This window comes from Patella vulgata, chromosome 6 (assembly GCF_932274485.2).
Source record: "Patella vulgata chromosome 6, xgPatVulg1.2, whole genome shotgun sequence".
NCBI classification, from domain to species: Eukaryota; Metazoa; Mollusca; class Gastropoda; family Patellidae; genus Patella; species Patella vulgata.
The window spans coordinates 10,928,264-10,948,003 of record NC_065884.2 but is presented as its reverse complement, the minus strand read 5'-3'; the positions used below and the strand labels follow the sequence as shown (position 1 = coordinate 10,948,003).

Genomic DNA, 19,740 nt, shown 5'->3' with positions numbered 1-19,740 from the left:
ATTGTGGCTTTATATAGAGCTAGTTTTTCTGTTTGCAAGTGGGAAGCTGTGGGTTCCATCAGTCACATGGGACTGGCAAGGATAGTGTCTAATCCTTCGGATGGGACGAAAGACTGAAGTTTTAGAATGAATATAAAAGAACCCTTCACATTTGGAATTGGAAATCAGAGTAGACTCTCATGCTGTCCAGGCTGCCCCTCATAGCACACTGGATGACGTACATGCATCTTAATTAGCCCAGTTGGTGCAGAAAAGTAGGATGTTAAACCCTATTTTATTTTCATCAGTCACCTGTACAGGTGTTGATCATTCTCCCAACTGTAGAAAATGACATCAGAGTGAACGATGTGCTGTAATATAGTGTGTAAAAATAGAAAACTTGATCAACCGTTGATATATTGATTTTGTTTTCTCGATTAAATGATGAATCATTAATTTGGGTTTAATTTGATTTGGTGTATGCTGCAAATATTGCACAGTGATCATTAAAGATGTCTTATGTAAGAGCTAAATCTTCCTATTACAGGTCTTTATTTTGTTTAAGTGTCTATCATTTAGACATTTATTCACATGACAAGCCTATAATCAAATCTCTGGTCCATCGGGTGGCTGAATGGATTAAAACACCCACAAGATTTTAAATTTACCCATAAAATGGATATTCAAGGCCAAGTCTAAAATATATTGATAAGGTGGTCATTATTTACATTTTGTGTATTTTTTTTCAGTCGAAAGATATTTATGAGAAAGTAGGTGAGGCTACGGAGACAGCTTTAACAGTATTATGTGAGAAGATGAACGTCTACCAGACGGACAGAACTGGTCTCACAAAACGTGAAAACTGTACCTGCTGTAATCAAGTTATCAACGAAATGTGGAAAAAAGATGTCACCCTTGAATTCTCCCGAGATCGTAAATCCATGAGTGTTTTCGCCACTCCCAACAAGCCAACAAGAATTGCTAATGGAGCTCGTATGTTCTGTAAGGTAAGAAACAAGGAACTTTGTTGAACAAGTTTTCAAAATCGTGAAGCAATGTTTCTGTCAAGCTATCAATAAGGGTAACCACAAGGTTTTAGAGGAGAAGGCAAACACCAATTAAATATACTATCTAGACCAATCACCAAGGCTTCAATGTTTGGTTATGTCACAATCTAATACTAAACTTATGCTATCTGTCTACAGACACTAAGCTAAACTAATTCAACGGTTATAGTTGAAAACACAAAGTATACTTTGAGAATTTTGAGAAGTATTTATTTAGCTTCCATTCTATTTAATAAAATTGAAAAGGTTTATTTAGTCTTTGTGTTTATGGCAGATATGAATATAGAACCGCATTACAAAACAATATATTATTTGATATGGCGATCATTCAGGGCAAAGATCTATTGTCGAAGTTTCCTTCCACTGTTAAAGACCCCTACGTGAAAGCGAATTATTGAAATAAAATTGAACCATATGTTTGTCCAGAAATGATCTAGTTTGTGTCGAGTGGTCGTTAAACCCAATTTCTCTCTCTAGATAAATATTATGGAATATTTTACCCTAATTTAATTTATATTGATGTATTTTAGGGTGCTCCTGAAGGTATGTTGGATCGTTGTACTCATGTTCGTATTGGAAACAACAAGGTACCCATGTCACCTGCTATCAAGGCTGAGATTATTAAACAAGTGAAGATCTACGGTACTGGACGAGATACTCTCCGTTGTTTAGCTCTTGCTACTATTGATGCTCCACCCAGATTAGATGAAATGGATTTAGAAGACTCTAGAAAATTCATTCAGTATGAGGTAGGTTTAGTCATTTGGATAGTACATTAATCAAGGTACGGTATAAATGTTATGTAAGAACTGTATCTCCAGTTATCCCCATGGGTAGCCTAATAGCACCCAAACAGCAAATGATCCAGACCACAGTCTATTTAATATGGTGGCACCCATATCAATCAGTCGACTCCATCTGAGTTAATTGGTAGCATGGATAAATTCTTAATCACTCTTTCAAAAGTTTTGTGCTATGCTGAATCTTTTTGTGAGGGGGATGATTCCAATCTTGTCCTCCATCTTGGAAATAGCTCAACAGTGCTCTTTCGTATGGTTTGGCTTGTCCCTACCATAGTTCAAACGGATGCAGATGGTTGGACATAGTATGATATCTAATCTAATTCCCGTTGATTTCCAACTTTGAATTGAAGAGAAGATATTAATGTACAATTGATATATTTTAAACTTTGAATCGAAGATATTGACGTACAATTAATGTTTTTAAACTTTGAATTGAGGATCATTATATACAATTTATTTTCAGACAAACATGACATTTGTTGGATGTGTTGGTATGTTGGATCCACCTCGTGAAGAAGTCAAGGCATCCATTGTACAATGTGCTATTGCTGGTATCCGTGTCATTGTCATTACTGGTGATAACAAGGTGAGTTACCATAGTTACTTCTCTCGTGTTCAGTTGTTATAGTAACAGCAATCGCATTAACAGTTGCCATAACATTACAAATTATATTTTTATAGGCCACCATCAGTGTCAAGTAATTTTATTTTCTAACCTGTTTTTATCATAGTAGCCAGTAATTTTGATCAGTTTAACCCTCCCAAAACTTGTGCTCCTGAGAGTACTGAAACCAACAGTCATGTACACAGTTATGGCACCTCCAAGATATGGTTAGCACAGATATGAGGTCTATCATTGAGGGACTTGGCGCAACGGTTAGCGAGTAGGATTTGCGACCTAACGGTTGCAGGTTCGAGACCCGAATTGTGCGTCGAATTGTGTCCTTGAATAAGACACTTCATCCCTGTATTCCAGTCTACCCAGCTGTAAATGGGTACCGGTAGGATGGTGTATGTATTACACGAAAAACTGTTGCGCTCCTTGAAGCAGCATATGTTGGGGCTCTTTCTAACATTTAAAAAGAGTTCAGGGGTAAAGGGAGGTAATCAGGCTTTACCTGTATCCTAGAGACCGGGATAGTAATTGTTTCGCGCTTTGAGCATAAACTTAGTTTGTGGATATAGCGCATTATATATATGCACATTATTATCTGGCTTGGTTTCGATTCCCCTCGTGGGTTTTTTCCAGGATCTCCAGTTTACTCCCACTGTTAAAGATCCCTACGCGCAAGCGAATTATCGAGATAAAATTGAACCATATGTTGGTCCCAAAATGACCTGGCAGCCGCTGTTATTATTTCAATTAAATTCTATTAATTTATATTATTTGAATGTAGGCCACAGCTGAAGCTATCTGTCGTCGTATTGGTGTATTCGGTGAAAATGAATCTACTGATGGTTTAGCCTACACTGGTCGTGAATTTGATGAACTTGCTCCAGAAGAACAAAGAGCTGCTTGTATGCGTGCCCGATTATTCGCCCGTGTAGAGCCAACACATAAATCTAAGATTGTTGAATATTTACAAGGAGAAGGTGAAATCTCTGCTATGGTAAGTGGACATTATTAAAACATACATTATGCAAAATTAAATCTGCCTATTGAAATTCTTTCTTTAGGCCTGAAATGTTACATAAACTATTAATTAAATATTTATTTTCATGACAAGACCATAATCAGCTCTTGATGCTATCGAGTGGATTTGAACACGTTTTGTGATAGATAAAAATAACGTAAAAATGGATAATCAAGACTTTGTTTATCATAACAACGGTAGTAAAGACCATCAAGGCCAGTCTTAAATTGAATCGCCAAAATCTAGGTTCAGAATAAAGCCATTTGGCTGAAATTTACAGCATATTCTCTTTTCATTATCTATTTTTTAACTATTGAAACGAGAACCGTCTTTGATGTTATAGATATTTCAAATTGGTCAAAGAATCAAGACTTATTTTGTAATTTAAAAAAATGTGTTTTATATTACAGACTGGTGATGGTGTCAATGATGCCCCTGCCTTGAAGAAAGCTGAAATTGGTATTGCTATGGGTTCCGGTACTGCTGTAGCCAAATCTGCTGCTGATATCCTTTTTAAAATATACAACAGAACTGAACCGCTTTAATTTAGGTCATGTTAATTGCGTAGCTCTGATGTGTTATTGGGGGTTGGATGGCCAAATAGTTAGCATGTGCAGACTGTATCTAAGGTCTGTCATTGAGTCTACTGGTGTGGTTTCAAATCCCCGGTTGTATGTGACAAGGAATAGGGTCGCCTGTCCAACCTTTGTATGTTTTCCCAGTGTCCTCCGGTTTCAACCCACTGCTACAGAAACCTACATGCTATCGAATTTTTTAAATACAATTGAATCATGTGTTGATCCCAAAATGACCTAGTTTGTGTCGAGTGGACATTAAACCCAATTTCTCTCTCTCTTTCCCTCATAGCACACTGGATCGTGCATACCCGTCTTCATTAGTCCTCATTACTCTGGTAGGTGGAGAAGAGTACGCCGATAAATCCAGTAACTTAGCAGTAAGACATTAAACCTCATTTCATTGGCGTGACTGTGCCCTATAGATATATTTGTCCTTAACACATCGTACAGATGATTTTAGCTGATGATAACTTCTCGACTATCGTAGCTGCTGTAGAGGAAGGACGTGCTATTTACAGTAACATGAAACAATTTATTCGTTATCTTATTTCATCCAATATTGGTGAAGTAGTCTGGTAAGTTAAAATAGTCTCTTTAGATTTTGAATAGTTGGAATCCATGGAAGAGCTGACTGGGGGAAAGACAGGCAGTAATCTTTTTCCCTGTATGATATTTTGGAATTTTTGAAATATATTATGGCTGTCGAGGTATGATTGAATGTGATAGTGGTGCAAAATCGAATGAACTATATTTTGTGCTATAAAATGCAGATTTATACAAGATCCAAACTTGTCTGCCCTAACAATAAACCTTGTGGATAATTAACACAGAGGTTCTGTACATAGGCGTAAATGTTCTGTGGGAGTGAGCCCACCCTCCTCCTCCTCTTTCATATTTAATAAGTGGGGTTGGCCCTAATTTCACAAGTCATGTTTATCTAACTGATGATTTCATTGGCCTAAACTCCATGTTGATCCAGTTAGGAGTATATCAGCATGTCTTACTATTGTGACTTGTTATTTAAATCGTCTGCTTTTCTTATTCCAGTATTTTCTTGACTGCTGCTCTTGGTATCCCAGAAGCTTTGATTCCTGTACAATTGTTGTGGGTTAACTTGGTAACTGATGGTTTCCCTGCCACTGCCCTTGGTTTCAATCCCCCAGATCTGGACATCATGAAAAAACCACCACGAAATCCCAAAGAAGGTCTTATTACAGGATGGTTGTTCTTCAGATATATGGCTATTGGAAGTAAGTACATTTATTTAAAGGAGCCCTCCCTAATTTCACACGGTCCTTGTTGATACAAGTGGGTATAAATGCTAGAAGATAGGGGCAATAACCAAAGAGCTCGAGTGTTCTGGAACACTTGCTAAGAGGCTATACGATATACCGGAAAACTACCGGAAAACACCATGTTACACTGAATACCTGAAAACACCGGAAAAACACTAAATACCGGAAAACACCCTAAATAGGTAACCCGGAGAAGGGCTATACTATAAACCGGAAACTAACCCTAACCCAGGGTTACTTATTTAGGGTGCCAGTCTCCGGGTTACCTATTTAGGGTATTTTCCGGTATATAGTGTGTTTTCCAGTATTTAGTGTTTTTCCGGTATTCAGTATAAAATTGTGTTTTCCGGGTGTTTTCCGGTATATAGTATTGCCGTTGCTTAGCTTATTTAAGGAATTACTTCCTCATTATCCCGGTTGGTGCATAAATGTAGGACTTCAAACCCTGGTTCATTTAAGGAATTTCTTTTAGTAGTATGAGTAAGGAAGTCTTGTATGTAGACATTTCTATCCAGACACATGAGGAAAATCTGGAATTTCCACTTGAGGAGGCGGGTTGGATGGCCGAATGGTTAGCATGTGTGCGATGTATCATACGGTCTGTCATTGAGTCAACTGACGGGGTTTCGATTCCAAGGTTGTATATGACAAGGAGTAGGGTCGCATGTCCAACCTTGTGGGTTTTCTCCGGGTCCTCCAGTTTCCTCCCACTGCTAAAGATCCCTACGCGCAAGCAAATTATTGAAATAAAATTGAACCATGTGTTACTCCCGAAATGACCTAATTTGTGTCTAGTGGACATTAAACCCGATTTCTCTCTCTCCATTTGAGGATAGTCTGGAATTTCCACTTGAGGATAGTCTGGAATTTGGAGACTACATATTCGAAAAAAGTTCCATACCAAAATCAACTCAAGATAATATTTTTCTATTCCAGTATACGTCGGATGTGCTACTGTTGGTTCTGCTGCCTGGTGGTTCATGATCTATGAACACGGCCCACGACTTAACTACTACCAGTTGGTAAGAAACCGGTTAAGGTTTTACTTGGAAATAACCAAATACATCCTTGAAATCTTTTCCTATTTTTACTTGAATAATTTATTAATTTAAAAAAAAAAAAAAAAAAAAAATGTGAAAATTAAACATATGATGAAATGAAATCAGATTTAAACTTAAATGATTTAGTAAATCAAATATTTTATTGAAAGTAATATTAAATATATGATGTCATGACCTCTAACCTTTCAACCCAAACAGACTCATCACATGCAGTGTCCAGCTGAACCCAGGATGTTTAAGGGCGTGGATTGTTCAGTTTTCTCTGAACCACATCCAATGACAATGGCCTTATCAGTTTTAGTTACTATTGAAATGCTTAATGCATGTAACAGGTAATTTTTACAGCTCCCTGCGTGCTGCGCAAAATGCTGCCATGCGTGAAATTGCCGCTCCCTTTAGGATAGAGTAACCACTCTTTGTTATGGAAAGTCAAGAAAAGGGGTGTTGCTAGGAAACAAAAATTCTTCATTTTGAAGCTCACTTATTCTTGAAATTTAAATGTCAATGTAGATTTTATGAGATATATTTTCGTCAATTGAGCAACCATCTTTTCTCTCTGTCCAGAACATTGAGTCTTTACTACATCTGCCGCGCTGCATGTTTCTTTTTATTGAAGGCGCAGAAGCCTGAAGGCTCTGTTGTCCAGGTTTTTTTTATTCTGTTGATTTGAACATGTTGCTAACTAGTTGCATTTCACAGACCCATCAAGCTCAGTGCCTGGCACAGGATGAGATGTTTGAAGGCATTGATTGCAGTGTCTTCCGCCACCCAAAACCCATGACGATGGCCTTGTCAGTGCTCGTCGTCGTAGAGATGTTAAATGCCCTCAACAGGTAAGGCAGCCAATGAAATGTAAAGAAAGGCTTGGTGTGTCAGGAAGTTTGCTTGCCGTGTTATTTACAACAAATCATTGAAATCACTAGAAGGGGTGGTGTTTTTTATTGCTAAAGGCAAGTGTTCATCTGTGTTCGTCAAGTTACTGGCTCTCTGATTGCATGAATAACAGAGCAACACGTGTACGACACAAGGGTGGTGAATATTTTAATACTTAATTATTTCAATCTAAAAACTGGACTCGGATCGACACTAAAACGTCGGATCCATGGCAGTAATTTAGCCATGTTTATTTTTTGTAATTTGTCAAAGTAAAGTTTTACCTTATTGGTCAAACTTTTTAGAAATTAAAATTTCAGAAAATTTTACCTATTTCGACAAGTATTTTTGTAAATTTATAATTTCTTTTAAAAATTGTTACTATTTGTAACAATTTAATGGAAATTTCCTACCGATCCGCCTCAATTTTTCCAGAGGCTAAAACCAATGTGTCGTCCAGCCTGTCGGTAAAAAGTGGCGAATGAAAAAAGAAATCACCCCCCTTTTGTGGTACAGATTGTTGAAGAACGGTAACCGACTTCCTGCATGCTTTTGTAGCCTGCTAGTTGGCTCCCTTACCTAGTTTTATAGCTTCTTTTGTCCAGCCATATCTGATGTCTCAATTTTCCAGCTCCAACACACCTAATGTTTTAAAAACAAAATTTAACACAGATATTGTTAATAAAAAAACTAATTGTTTTTTTAAATGTTGAACACTAATAATTTAATCCTAATATTGTGCTTTTTGTATCACACAATTTTTTCTTTGTACACCTTACACTCCAATTTAAATATTTTACGTAAAAAAAATATATTAAGTGTTAGATTGCTTTTCTTAGATTCAATGTGATTATGCTTTTGAGAGAATCTTAGATTACCAATGTATTACGTTGTAGTAGGCCATTATTGTAATATTATGTGAACCTCCCAAAGAAATTAAGACTTCATGGTAAAGTGAACCTCCCCCAAAAATTACACTTTATTTTCATTTTAAAGTGATACTCAAAAATAATAGCATTGTATTAAATTGAAAGAAAATTTGCAGGCAATATATTTAATTTAAGATGTTGATAGTTAAATTTTTGTCTTTGTAAACTAGCTGACGTTGCATTAATTTTACTAGTGGCAAGGGACAACATATAATTGTTCGAATGGGATGAAAAACTAGGTCCCATGTACACATTGGTGTGCACATAAAAGATCCCTTGGCAGTTGGAATTCGATAGAAGAGTAGGCCATAACACCGTTGTCTAATCAAAATTTCCCACATAACACACTGAATTGCGTATGCCCGACTGCCCGTCTTCATTAGCCCAGTTGGAGCAGAACAGTAGGACGATAAACCCATTTCATTTTCATAAAAATAAATGCTAATAAGATGATCATTTGGAATCTTTACTTTTAAAACACAAATTCATTTCAAATGTATACAATCTGTTGACATTATTACAGTGGGGACTAGTTTAATTTTTGTTCCGTATTACAATAACATGATAAAAGACAGAAAAACTTGAAAGAAAATTTGTGGTCGTGTACATGATGTACATGGTCGTGTACCCCCCCCCCCTCCTCCCCATTCATTTGGATATGTTGAGGCTAAATGAAAGGAAACGCAATAAAATGGGGTTTAACATCCTATTCTGCTTTGATTGGGCTAATGAAGGTGGACATACGCCATACAGTGTGCAATGAGGAACATTTTGACCGGACAGTGGTGCTATTGCCTACTCTGTCCTGAACCAATGACAAAGGAGGACCTCATGACCTTTCTAGGCTAAAGCTCCATTGCCTACTCTGTCCTGAACCAATGACAAAGGAGGACCTCATGAACTTTCTCGGCTAAAGCTCCAGATTAACAAGCCAATATCTTACTCACTGAGCCACCGAGGCTGGGATAAGTTGAGGCTAATTAAGTTATAAACATTAAATTTAAATTTGAATCAAAATGATTCCCCTCACAGTTACTTGCAAAAATAATTTGTAAAAAAGTTTGTGACTCCTCATTTTAGATCAATATTGTGATGAATACCTCAAAACTATTTTATAAAAATATAAATTAAAAAAAATAGTTTCAACTTCTCATCTTAGATATGTAGGCGATCAATATTAAAATTGTGTTGTGATGAATATCCTCAAACTATTTTATAAAAAAGAATATAAATTTTAAGAAATAGGTTCGACTTATCTTAGATATGTAGTAATGCGATCAATATTAAATTTGAATACACTCACAGTATCTTTTAAGGACGAAAATTAAAAATATAATTTATAATAAACACAAAAACATATAGAACACAACTACTGTCTGAAATTAAAATGATGTTTCATTGAGGTTTCACTCAACATTATCGAGCAACCCTGAACGAAACATCACTTATAAATGAAAACAGTAATTGTGTTCCATATAATGTTTTGTGTTTATTACTTGTGTCAATCGATAAAGGCCACTAAAAGAATTTGTTTTCATCTTCATGTTAGGATTAATAACCTTGCCCTACCATTACCCAATCAACTAATATTAATAAACTAATTTGTTGGAAGCTGGAAAGAGATAGTGCTGGACATCAGAGTCTTAACATCAGTGCGGAATGAATGAAAAACAATTGGATAGTATTGCTGAAACATACTCATCAAATGTTCTACTCTTTCATCCAGTACCAAACAATTATACCTATTGGCCCTCGCCAGCATAAAATGTCCCTAGGAACCTATCAAAGCACAATGAGTGTGACAAATCCCATGTGGAAAAAAGATACAAATATTTTCTATTTTCTTAAATTCCAATTAAAGCGAAGTGCTTTAATTTATTCAGTATAACGTACTGAATAATCATATTAGTGGGAAACATTGTGCATCAGTCATAAATCGCTGGGAATGCTCCATGTTTAGGGGGTGTAGTCTGTTGGTGAACAGAATATGGGTAAGTTATTGTTACCCCATCCCCCTTCTCCTCCCCAACCCCCTAATGTTGCAGGCTGTATATTTGATGTACACTATGCAGCCATCTTTATGGAATCCAAAAATTGAAAGGGTAGAATTCACATGTTCAAATTAATGTAATTATTGTGTGTTTTTGTTTTTTTAAAGTACATTAGATCTTGTTGATCATCTTTTTGAATCGAAACTTTTCATGTTTATTAGATAATTAATTCATAAGCAGATTCACATTGAAAACCTGGACAATTGATCCTTTAGTCTTGATCAACAAGAATCTAATATATTTTGGTTTTTTATATTGCTTTGTTGTTTTAGAAACAAAATATTACCTTAGTTTGTTTTAATTAATAGTTTTTGATTGAGTTTTTAATAGAATAGACATTACATCACCAACGAAGTATCTATCTCGATTTCTAATTAAAAAGAGAATCTATTAGACAGGCATTAGACAGCCAACAAAGTATCTGCTATCTCGATTTCTAATTAAAAAGAGAATCTATTAGAATAGAACAGGCATTAGACAGCCAACAAAGTATCAGCTAACTCGATTTCTAATTGAAAAGAAAATCTATTCCTTGGAAAAAAAAAAAGCAAAAAAAAGCAGTGATTCAATCAATGTGCTTGGTAATTTTAGGTAGCAAGAGGATTTCTATCTTTATTGAAAGCTCAATCTAAAAGTAAAACAGTTTTGAGGATTTTTTTTATTGTTACATATAACTAGTGAAATGTATTTAGAAACCCTTTAAATTAGCATGGTATATTTATCTCACACCATACAGCTTTAGTTAGCTATGCAAGCTAGGAAAGAAGTGACTGTCATGTATTAAAATAAAGTTTTAAGTAAAATAGGGAGGTTTTCTTTTGGACAGAAATCTGTCGGTCAATAAACAAGACCCCCAAAATGAGTTTAATGGTGGGGGGGGGAACCAAGGTAGCTTTTTGAGTGACTCCGGATCACTAACCTTTTAGTGGTGCAGTACGGAGGACCTGACAAGGACAGCTTTCTAGTTGTTCGGATGGGACGACAAACCAAGATCCTGTGTACACATTGGAGTGCACGTTAAAGATCCCTTGGCAGTTGGAATTCGATATAAAAGTAGGCCAATGTGCCACTGTCCGGGCAAAATATGGCATATGCTCGTCTTCATTAGCCCAGTTGGAGCAGAACAGTAGGACATTAATTCCTATTTCATTTCTTGATCACTAACCAAGATATCCCTGTTTCAAGTGTTGCTTGGACTGAGTTTCACAGAGATTTTCAGTCTGGTTTCCCCCTTTTACACAATATTAGTGATGCAAGATGGATGGCCCAGCACACTACATGGCATATGTCCAGACCCTATGGCCTAGTGGTCTAGAGTGTCTGGGAAATGGTATGTAAGGAGTGTTTATTGGGTGTGGTACCCGGTCCCAACCGTCAAGTTATACAATATAGGTTGTTTACTAAATAGGGCCTTTTCACACAATATGAGTGGTGCAGGATGGATCGCCCAGCACACTACATGGCCAGCGTCAAACCCTGTTTCATTTGTATGGGAAATGGTATATAGGGAGTGTTTATTCGGTGGGGTCACACAATCATGTTATACAATATTGGTTACTTTCTAAATAGTATTAAGGGCTTTTTCAAAACCATGACGGACACTTCTTTCAGTGCACTAATTCTGTATTAATGAAATAAAAGACCACCATTCAAATCACCTCAATAATTGTTCATATTGTTAATTTTTCAACATGTCACATTGTTAAGGTTTGACGGAAGTTGTCGGACAAAGCCCAGCTTAACTGGAGCGGGGTCGTGGGTCTGACTAAAATCGTGGGGCCCCTAACACGACGAAAAGATTATTTCATATCCTTTTGAATAGGTTTTGACCAATAACAGAAGGTTGACGGATTGCAGACTCACCCAGTCTCCGCCCATCGCGCCGCTAGAAGCCTAGACTGATCACCTAGTGGAACTTCACAGAGAAGGTTGAGGGATAGCTCAGTGTCCGTCCTTGCTCCACTAGATTGATTACCATGAAACTTTCATTTGGAATTTGAATTTTTTCTCTTTGCCATGAACTGCGCGGTCCTGGACCTGGCCCCTCAGACTCATGCCTAAGCTTGGTTTTGTTGTCGGAGTGTAACATTTTGTTAGTTATATGAACTCTGGTGTTTTAAAAAGAGTTAATAAACATGTCTGGTGCAAGGATTGCATCTGTTGATTCAGAGAAATTTTATTGAAGGAGGGACAGTACTTTAAAATTGTTATTTCGTCACAATATGAGGGGAAAAAAAATTCCTGACAGTATATATGATCCTTATTTGTTGCACATTGAAAAATTAACAAATTAATATGGACAAATGAATTTAAGATAAATATTTTTTATAAGGCTAATTTCTATGAATAACATAACTTTTCTATATTTGTCAATTCATCGATAATAATTTAAACTTAGTCTTCCAAAAACTAATAGATAATTTGTGTTATTCATGAAAATTACTTTCTTGATTTGGAGAGCAATTTGACGAAAATCTAAAATAAAATATTGTTATGTATAATGCCGTAATTCAGAATGTTGATCATGTCTGGAGGGAGGTGACACAATATTTTAAACATCTTATAATTAAATCGTAAAAAAATAAATAAATATTGTGGCACCTCCCCTGTTTCCCACCAGGACTCGGTCTTACTTTTAGTCTTCTGTACGTTCACCAAAACTCGAGCCATATCCTATTCCAAAAATCTGTTTCTAATCACATGCCATTATTGCTTTTTATATAGTTAAGTTTAGATTTTCGTTGGATTGCCTCTTGTACAGTAATATTTGAATGAAGAACAGTAAAATTGATATAAATATCTTTCTGGAAATAAGATCATTTCTTGTAAGGAAGGATTTGAAGTTCCACAAATATGAAATGGATCTTGCCTCAATCTTTCAGAGTGAGGGTTGGGGAGGCCACTTGTTCTTTTCTAAGTTACGTCAATCTGAATCTAGGGTCAAATGTCAGGATGAACATCAGCTGAGGATAGTCTCCTAAAGCGAACCTGATGGGGAACCACAGTATTTTCTTCAAAAATTATATATAAAACCAGTATAATATCATACTATGTAACAGAAGCCGAGCATGATGGCATGGCCACCATTTTGTAAATTTTGAAATTATGACAATAAGTCGATCAACAAGCAACATGAATCCCATTTTTTTTGGTGGGGGGGGGGGTGAAGAGTGTTACCCCAAGAATAAGATATACCGCATTTCGGACTCGGTTCCCTGTGTAAAAATGAAGAAACTGATCTTATTTCTAGAAAATAATGTTTTATTGTATGATCTTATGTTGTAATAGTATATAAACTATACTAATAAAGAGTATTTTATTTATTTTTCCAGTTTATCAGAGAATCAGTCACTGTGGGCTATGCCACCATGGACTAACAAATGGTTATGTATGGCCATTATTCTGTCTATGTCCCTACATTTCCTTATCCTCTACGTCGACGTCATGTCGGTAAGTTCTTTTACATATTTACATTTAGCTTAGTATTTCATACAGTTCCATTCCAAGTTCGATTCAAGTGTTAGCCAAGAAAAGTTTCCTTGTATATTTCAGTGTGGTTTCTTCCTTGACAGCATCCAGTCATTTGGATCGGATGATAAATCTGAGGTCCTGTGTACACATTCATGCACGCGTTAAAAGATCTCTGGTCAGTCAAATTTGATACGAGAGTGTGATTACACAATTTATTTTATGCATTGATTTTTTTTGTGTATTCCAGGTGATCTTCCAGATTACACCATTGAACTTAGTTGAGTGGATGGCTGTATTAAAGATCTCTATACCTGTTATAATACTGGATGAAGCACTCAAATTCGTGGCAAGAAAGTTTGCAGATGGTAAAAATCCTATTTTCGAATGTCAATGGATTGTTTTATCGTGGGTTTTATACGGGGTCATGTTGTATTATTGTCCAGTCTGATGTTCATGTTCTTTAGTCCGATTCAAATTTAATATGGCAGTGCCACGTTTTAATTTAATTAATCGTTTAACTTTATCTCAGCATTTACGTATAATCGTTTCCGGAATTAGTGAATGAATTAGCAAATTGTGAAAATGTTTTAACAAATTTAGAATTCAAAAACAGAAGAATACTGATTTCATAATAAATTTTGTAATTTGATCAATAAAATTTCCGAAATAAAAAATAAAATTAACTAGTAAAGCAATTTGTTTAAAAATTTATATGCAAAACCAAGAAACGATTAAAATAAAAAAAATTTATTAGGTATTGCGAGTAAAAAAAATTTTTTTTTTTTTTTACACAATGTAAGATGCTGTATCGAGAAAGTTAGTTTATATATACTAAAAGAATATATTTTGTTTTTCATGGGATGAACGCAACGCAAGTGTGAGTTATTAAATAGTTTGTGTGGGAAGAGTAAAGTTCATTTTTTTTTTTTAAATTAATAATTGTAAATTAACTCAAATGTTGATGCGTAAGCGTGGTAAATGAAATTAGGAATGTTTATTTGAGATGAAAAATATTATAATATAAAAGATAATATATATAGATATTTGTTATATAGTGTCTACACCTGTTGAATATTTATTTATTTTATTAACTTTTTTTTTTTCTGCCCGAGATAGAGAATAACGCTCAGTTAAAACCTGGGACTGCCTTGGTCAAATGTATATTATCATTAAACAGGGCTATATCATCATATTTTATCATCTGCCTCACATTGTATATAAGTTACCTTTCATACAGATAAATCTCTCATTAGAATCCTTTAGCATCTCATTGAGACAATTTTAAACTTACCCAAGACCAAATGACAAGGAATGAAATTTGAAACAGAATAAAAACTTTTGTTAAAATGTTGAATACCATCCTAAGTTCACCAAATCATTGATGATATGAATGTTTAAAGTTGGTTTTCCATGCAATTTTGCGGGTTCAACTTTTTCTTTATCTGAATCGAGGACATGATAATTAATCTAAAAAATTTATCTTTGGAATTCTCAATATTGACCTGACTTGCTTGTGGAACATGCCATTTCATTGGATATTTAAAGTTGTCTCGATGCCTTTCATTCGTTAACCTTCAGTCATCAGTCGCAAACATTGCTTGGTGTGTGGAGTGGATTGTTTTCTACGCAGTGCGTCTGAATGTGAAGAATGCACAAACAAAAAACAAAATGTTAATATTTTGATCAGAAAAATGCTGCAAATATTTCTATGAAACCCTTTCTCCATCATGAGTGACCCCCTTTCACCAAAGTTACCTGCCATGTATATGTTATTTTTTTGCGTGTTGCATCCCAAGTGATGTTGGAGGTTGTTTTATTACAACCTTGTTTGTTCAAACAGATGTTTTTTTGGTTACTAAATCACATGACAGAAACAGATTAACATTTTGAATGCTTGACAAATGTATATACTCTGAAGTAAACAAAAGAGTACAAAACTAATACCCTGCGATCGTAATAAACTTCAAATGTTTTAATTTACATTATGAAATGTATAAGTGCACACGTCAAAAAAGGGATCTGAACGAGAAAGGGTTTTATAGACGCTTTATGTTTTTGCTGCGGATGATTTTTTTTTTTTTAAATTTGATTGACAAAAAACTGGGTGAAAAAGTTTAATATAAATTCTGTCAAGGCGAAATAAGTCAGAGTTCTTCTATATTAAAGCTATGTTTAAGGGATACCAAACAAACTGTGATTTTCTTTAAGCCAGAACCAAGCTTGGGATATAAATACCTCAAAACTCTTCAAGCTTATTCTAATTTCTGATAATTGCTGTAATATATTCTGTGTATATCATTGAAAAATATATGTATATTGCTGATCTACTACTATTCTATCACAGAAGACTCTTTTTTTTTATCTTTGTATATGTGTAAAATATTTTTAAAATCGGTTAGTAATAAGTGAAAATTGCACTCAGATATGCTTTAGCGCTATTTCAGATACAAACCCTTGCGAGTAGAAATATGAATCGTCTAACATTTCTTAGTTAGCTGTTAGGGATTGGATATAACCAATGCTGTCAGGTCATTTAGCTTTTAGTAGATAGTCATTCTAATATTAGGATTCTTCATTATTTCAGTGCTTGATTTAAAATATTTAATATTTCATATAGTAGTCTGATAATATTATGCGCGGGCGATCGTCAAATATTTATGGGGGTTTTCATTCAGGCCATCTTGTTTCAGCCCCATTTATGAAAGAGCAGCCAGCACCCCCACCGGACATGACACGACGTCGTTCATCCATTTTTCATTTGAAAAAAATGGGATAAAGTATTGAAAGTAATTGAAACTTTTTTATATAAATTATTTCTATGTATTTAATACTCTTTCCTTTTAGTCTTTATTTTTTTTTTTATTAATTCACTAAAACAAGTCGCCACATCCATCTTACGCAACGTTTTTAGTTTTTCCGCTTGGTTATGGCGTTTCGTTAGCGTACAATAATGTAGATGAAGTAGTGTGAATGGTCTAGTTATTCGCTGATGAAGTAAAATTAGACGCTGTCTGTAACATTTTGTGGTTTGATGGCTTTTCTTGTTAATTGACTGTAGTAGAATTGTTAATTAGTAAAGCACAGTAAAGGGAAATCAATGGGGGATAACTCATGTCGTGAATAATTACTGTAAATGTAATAATTGCATTTAGAAAACAAAACAAAGAAACATCACTAACGGTTTTCAATATTAAAAACATAATTTATATTTATTGGGTTTATTAATTTAGCTTCTTTTTTTTTTTTGGTATCGTTTGTCATATATTTGTTGTTGAAATAGATATTTAATCCAGATTTAATCTAGCCAAAATAACTGCTTTTCGTGGATATTAATAAGAAATATACTGACTTTTATTCATTTAATATCATTCTTAATCTTGAATCATTTTTCACAGCAGCACTGTCATTTTGACTCATAATCTGAAATAATTTTAGAATTTTGAATAAGATTAGTTTTAAGGGGGATGTTTATTGGTAAAGGGCTTATTTATTTATATTTTGGGGTGTTATTTATTTTAGAGTAATCCTTTTTCATCATTATATTAAATTGATTTTATTTTTACAAATATGATCTACGCTGTAGTTAGCTAATTAGTTCTAAAGACTAGAATAAGGAAGGCATTAAATAAATGTAAGGTGTTTTTATATAATTATATTGCTAGTGTCTCGAAATCTGTTATAATTCAGTGTACTTTATACATTCAGTATATTGGTACTCAAGCACTTCTTAGAATGTCAATAACCAAGGTGGTTTAAATATTTTAGCATAGTTAAACATTCAGTATTCTGACGCAAGCATTGCTAAGAATGTCAATAGAGTCCAAAACCAAATTATCTATTTCCCTTTACTGTGCTACAGGTAGTTTTTTTATTTGATTGACATTCCTTAAAACCCTGAAGATCAAGAAATCAATTTTATCAAATTCAATTAGGAAAAAAAAGCTTTGAAGCTGTTAATTCTATCTTTTCAAATGATTAAGAAATACTAAATTTCACACATTTCATAATTTGCTGAAAAATTTCTACAGGGTTTTGTGGATAACTATTAAAGATTGATACAGGAGTCTAGATTATTTATTTATTAGGTTAACATTGTGTGAAAATTTAAACGATTTATAATATACAAAATGCACTTCACAACATCCAAAACAGCTTGTCAGATTTTTTTTTTGAAAAAGATTGAAATCCAGGATTTTTTTTTCTTTGAACAATTTGTTTTATAATGGTCATTTCTACCCAAAAATTAAACATAACCGTCCAATTTATTTTTATTTTTTTTTTTTTTCTTTAGATTCGTAACTTTTTTTTCTGAGTGTAGATTTAAGGCTATCACATATTGAAGTAGGGTAGAATATCCACTTGACACGCATCTGGTGTATATAAATGTGAATTGGTGTTTAGGATATTATAAACCGGTCTAATTTAAATGAGCTTATGGCAATTTTCACCTTTTTTTAAAAAAAAAAAAATGAAAACATGTATTTATTCTTATGCATGGAAATTTAGAGTATTTGTGTATATGATATTGTTTGTAAATAAAGAATTTCTTAAAATAAAATTATTCTGCATGGTGTGTTATTTTCCTTCTTCAAATTTCCACCTGAACTTGTAACCTTTAAAATACGAAACCCTCCCCCTATATAACCACATCTCAATATAACTAACATATTATGCACTATGACTATGATCTCAGTCTTTATTGTTTCATTATCCGGGATTTTAATCAAAGTTCTTTTGTGAAAGCTTGGATATACCTTACTCTTTCTTTAGTTCTTTCACAAGAGCTTTACTCAAAATACTTTTGGGGGAAGGTTGAGCAATGTATTGGCTTACTGGCAAGCTTGATCTAACGTAGTCCGATTGTAAGGCTTAAGCTACATACTTTTGGGAAACTTTTAGAATTTCTATTCACCTGTTTACTTCTATACTATTATTTTTGGTCTGGTTTTAAGAAAATTGTTGTAAATTTAAATAAGAGATTGAAAGACAGTCTTGTATGTAAAATTTTACTTTTAAAATGACATATATACTTAACGGCCCCTTAAAGAAAGGGGTGTTTGTGTTGTTTATTTAAATAAAACAAAAATGTGAGATGTGGTTTAAAGACGAAGATACAAAGAACAGATGACTGTTCTTCGTGTATGAAACCCTGGGGTTATTTTTTTCTAGAATAAACGGGAGTGTGTGAACCCGACTTAGTTTGTTGCATCCATGTTGTTTGCTGCCAGTTTTCCCATAATATTAATTATTAAAGAATTTTTTATTTTTGTTTTTTTATCCAAACCGCCTGTGTTTGGAAATGATAACAATGTTGCCAACAATCCTTGATTATGAGTTAACCATCATTTAATATTATTATTTTCAAATTATTTTTTTATTCTTACACGAATGGAAATACTAGAGTTTTTTATTTTTTAAAAATAAAAATGAAAATAGTTTCTTTTTTTATGCTTTTTGGATTAATTTTCAAAAGGTTAATCTTTTTTTTGTCAAGATATATATTATGGAAAACTACACTAATGGCATGGATGCATCATCATGACTGCACATCACCTTCACACCCGTGGCGCCCCTTGTAATGCCTTGTCCTCATACACTACTTTTAAACACCTTATGGGGAAAGTTTTCCACTTGACCTATGAGGCGTTTAATCATTACAGTGGGTTGGGGGGTCTGAACAGCCCTGTGGACTTTCATTAACTGTCTTCGTGTTGTAGAAATAAACGAAAGTGATCAGCAGCAAGGTAGATTGCTCACGAATTATTTGGTAAACATTGTTCTTTATTTTTTATTCAAAAATTAAAAAAAAAAATGGCGCAAAATACCTTGTTGTGATTATTCTTCTGTACTGTATGTTTGTGATGTCCTAGTTAAACTACATGTTAGCACTAATATATATTCTATAAACCAATTTAGAATAGTTAATTCCGAAATAGAAGCATGGACTTACACATGCCGAATATGAATAATATTCGACCCGGAGTAAAAATGATTATTGT

At 34.3% G+C, this 19,740-nt stretch overlaps 1 protein-coding gene across 5 annotated transcripts in view; it reads left to right on the top strand.

Moving 5' to 3' along the window:
• Positions 1-19,740, top strand: part of LOC126824764 (sarcoplasmic/endoplasmic reticulum calcium ATPase 1) — a 67,494-nt gene that overhangs the window by 39,435 nt on the left and 8,319 nt on the right. For 2 of the 5 annotated variants that reach the window (XM_050554131.2, XM_050554129.2), the window contains exons 14-25: positions 729-986; positions 1,577-1,795; positions 2,313-2,435; positions 3,247-3,459; positions 3,894-3,988; positions 4,511-4,636; positions 5,109-5,311; positions 6,293-6,378; positions 7,117-7,250; positions 13,603-13,720; positions 13,989-14,106; positions 16,432-16,527. In XM_050554131.2, the coding sequence (XP_050410088.1) occupies positions 729-986; positions 1,577-1,795; positions 2,313-2,435; positions 3,247-3,459; positions 3,894-3,988; positions 4,511-4,636; positions 5,109-5,311; positions 6,293-6,378; positions 7,117-7,250; positions 13,603-13,720; positions 13,989-14,106; positions 16,432-16,517 (1,779 nt within the window). In that variant the 3' untranslated portion in view covers positions 16,518-16,527. Of the gene's footprint in view, positions 1-728; positions 987-1,576; positions 1,796-2,312; positions 2,436-3,246; positions 3,460-3,893; positions 3,989-4,510; positions 4,637-5,108; positions 5,312-6,292; positions 6,379-6,615; positions 6,750-7,116; positions 7,251-13,602; positions 13,721-13,988; positions 14,107-16,431; positions 16,528-19,740 lie in introns of all 5 variants that reach the window. The other 3 variants (XM_050554133.1, XM_050554134.2, XM_050554130.2) reach the window with 2 other exon arrangements.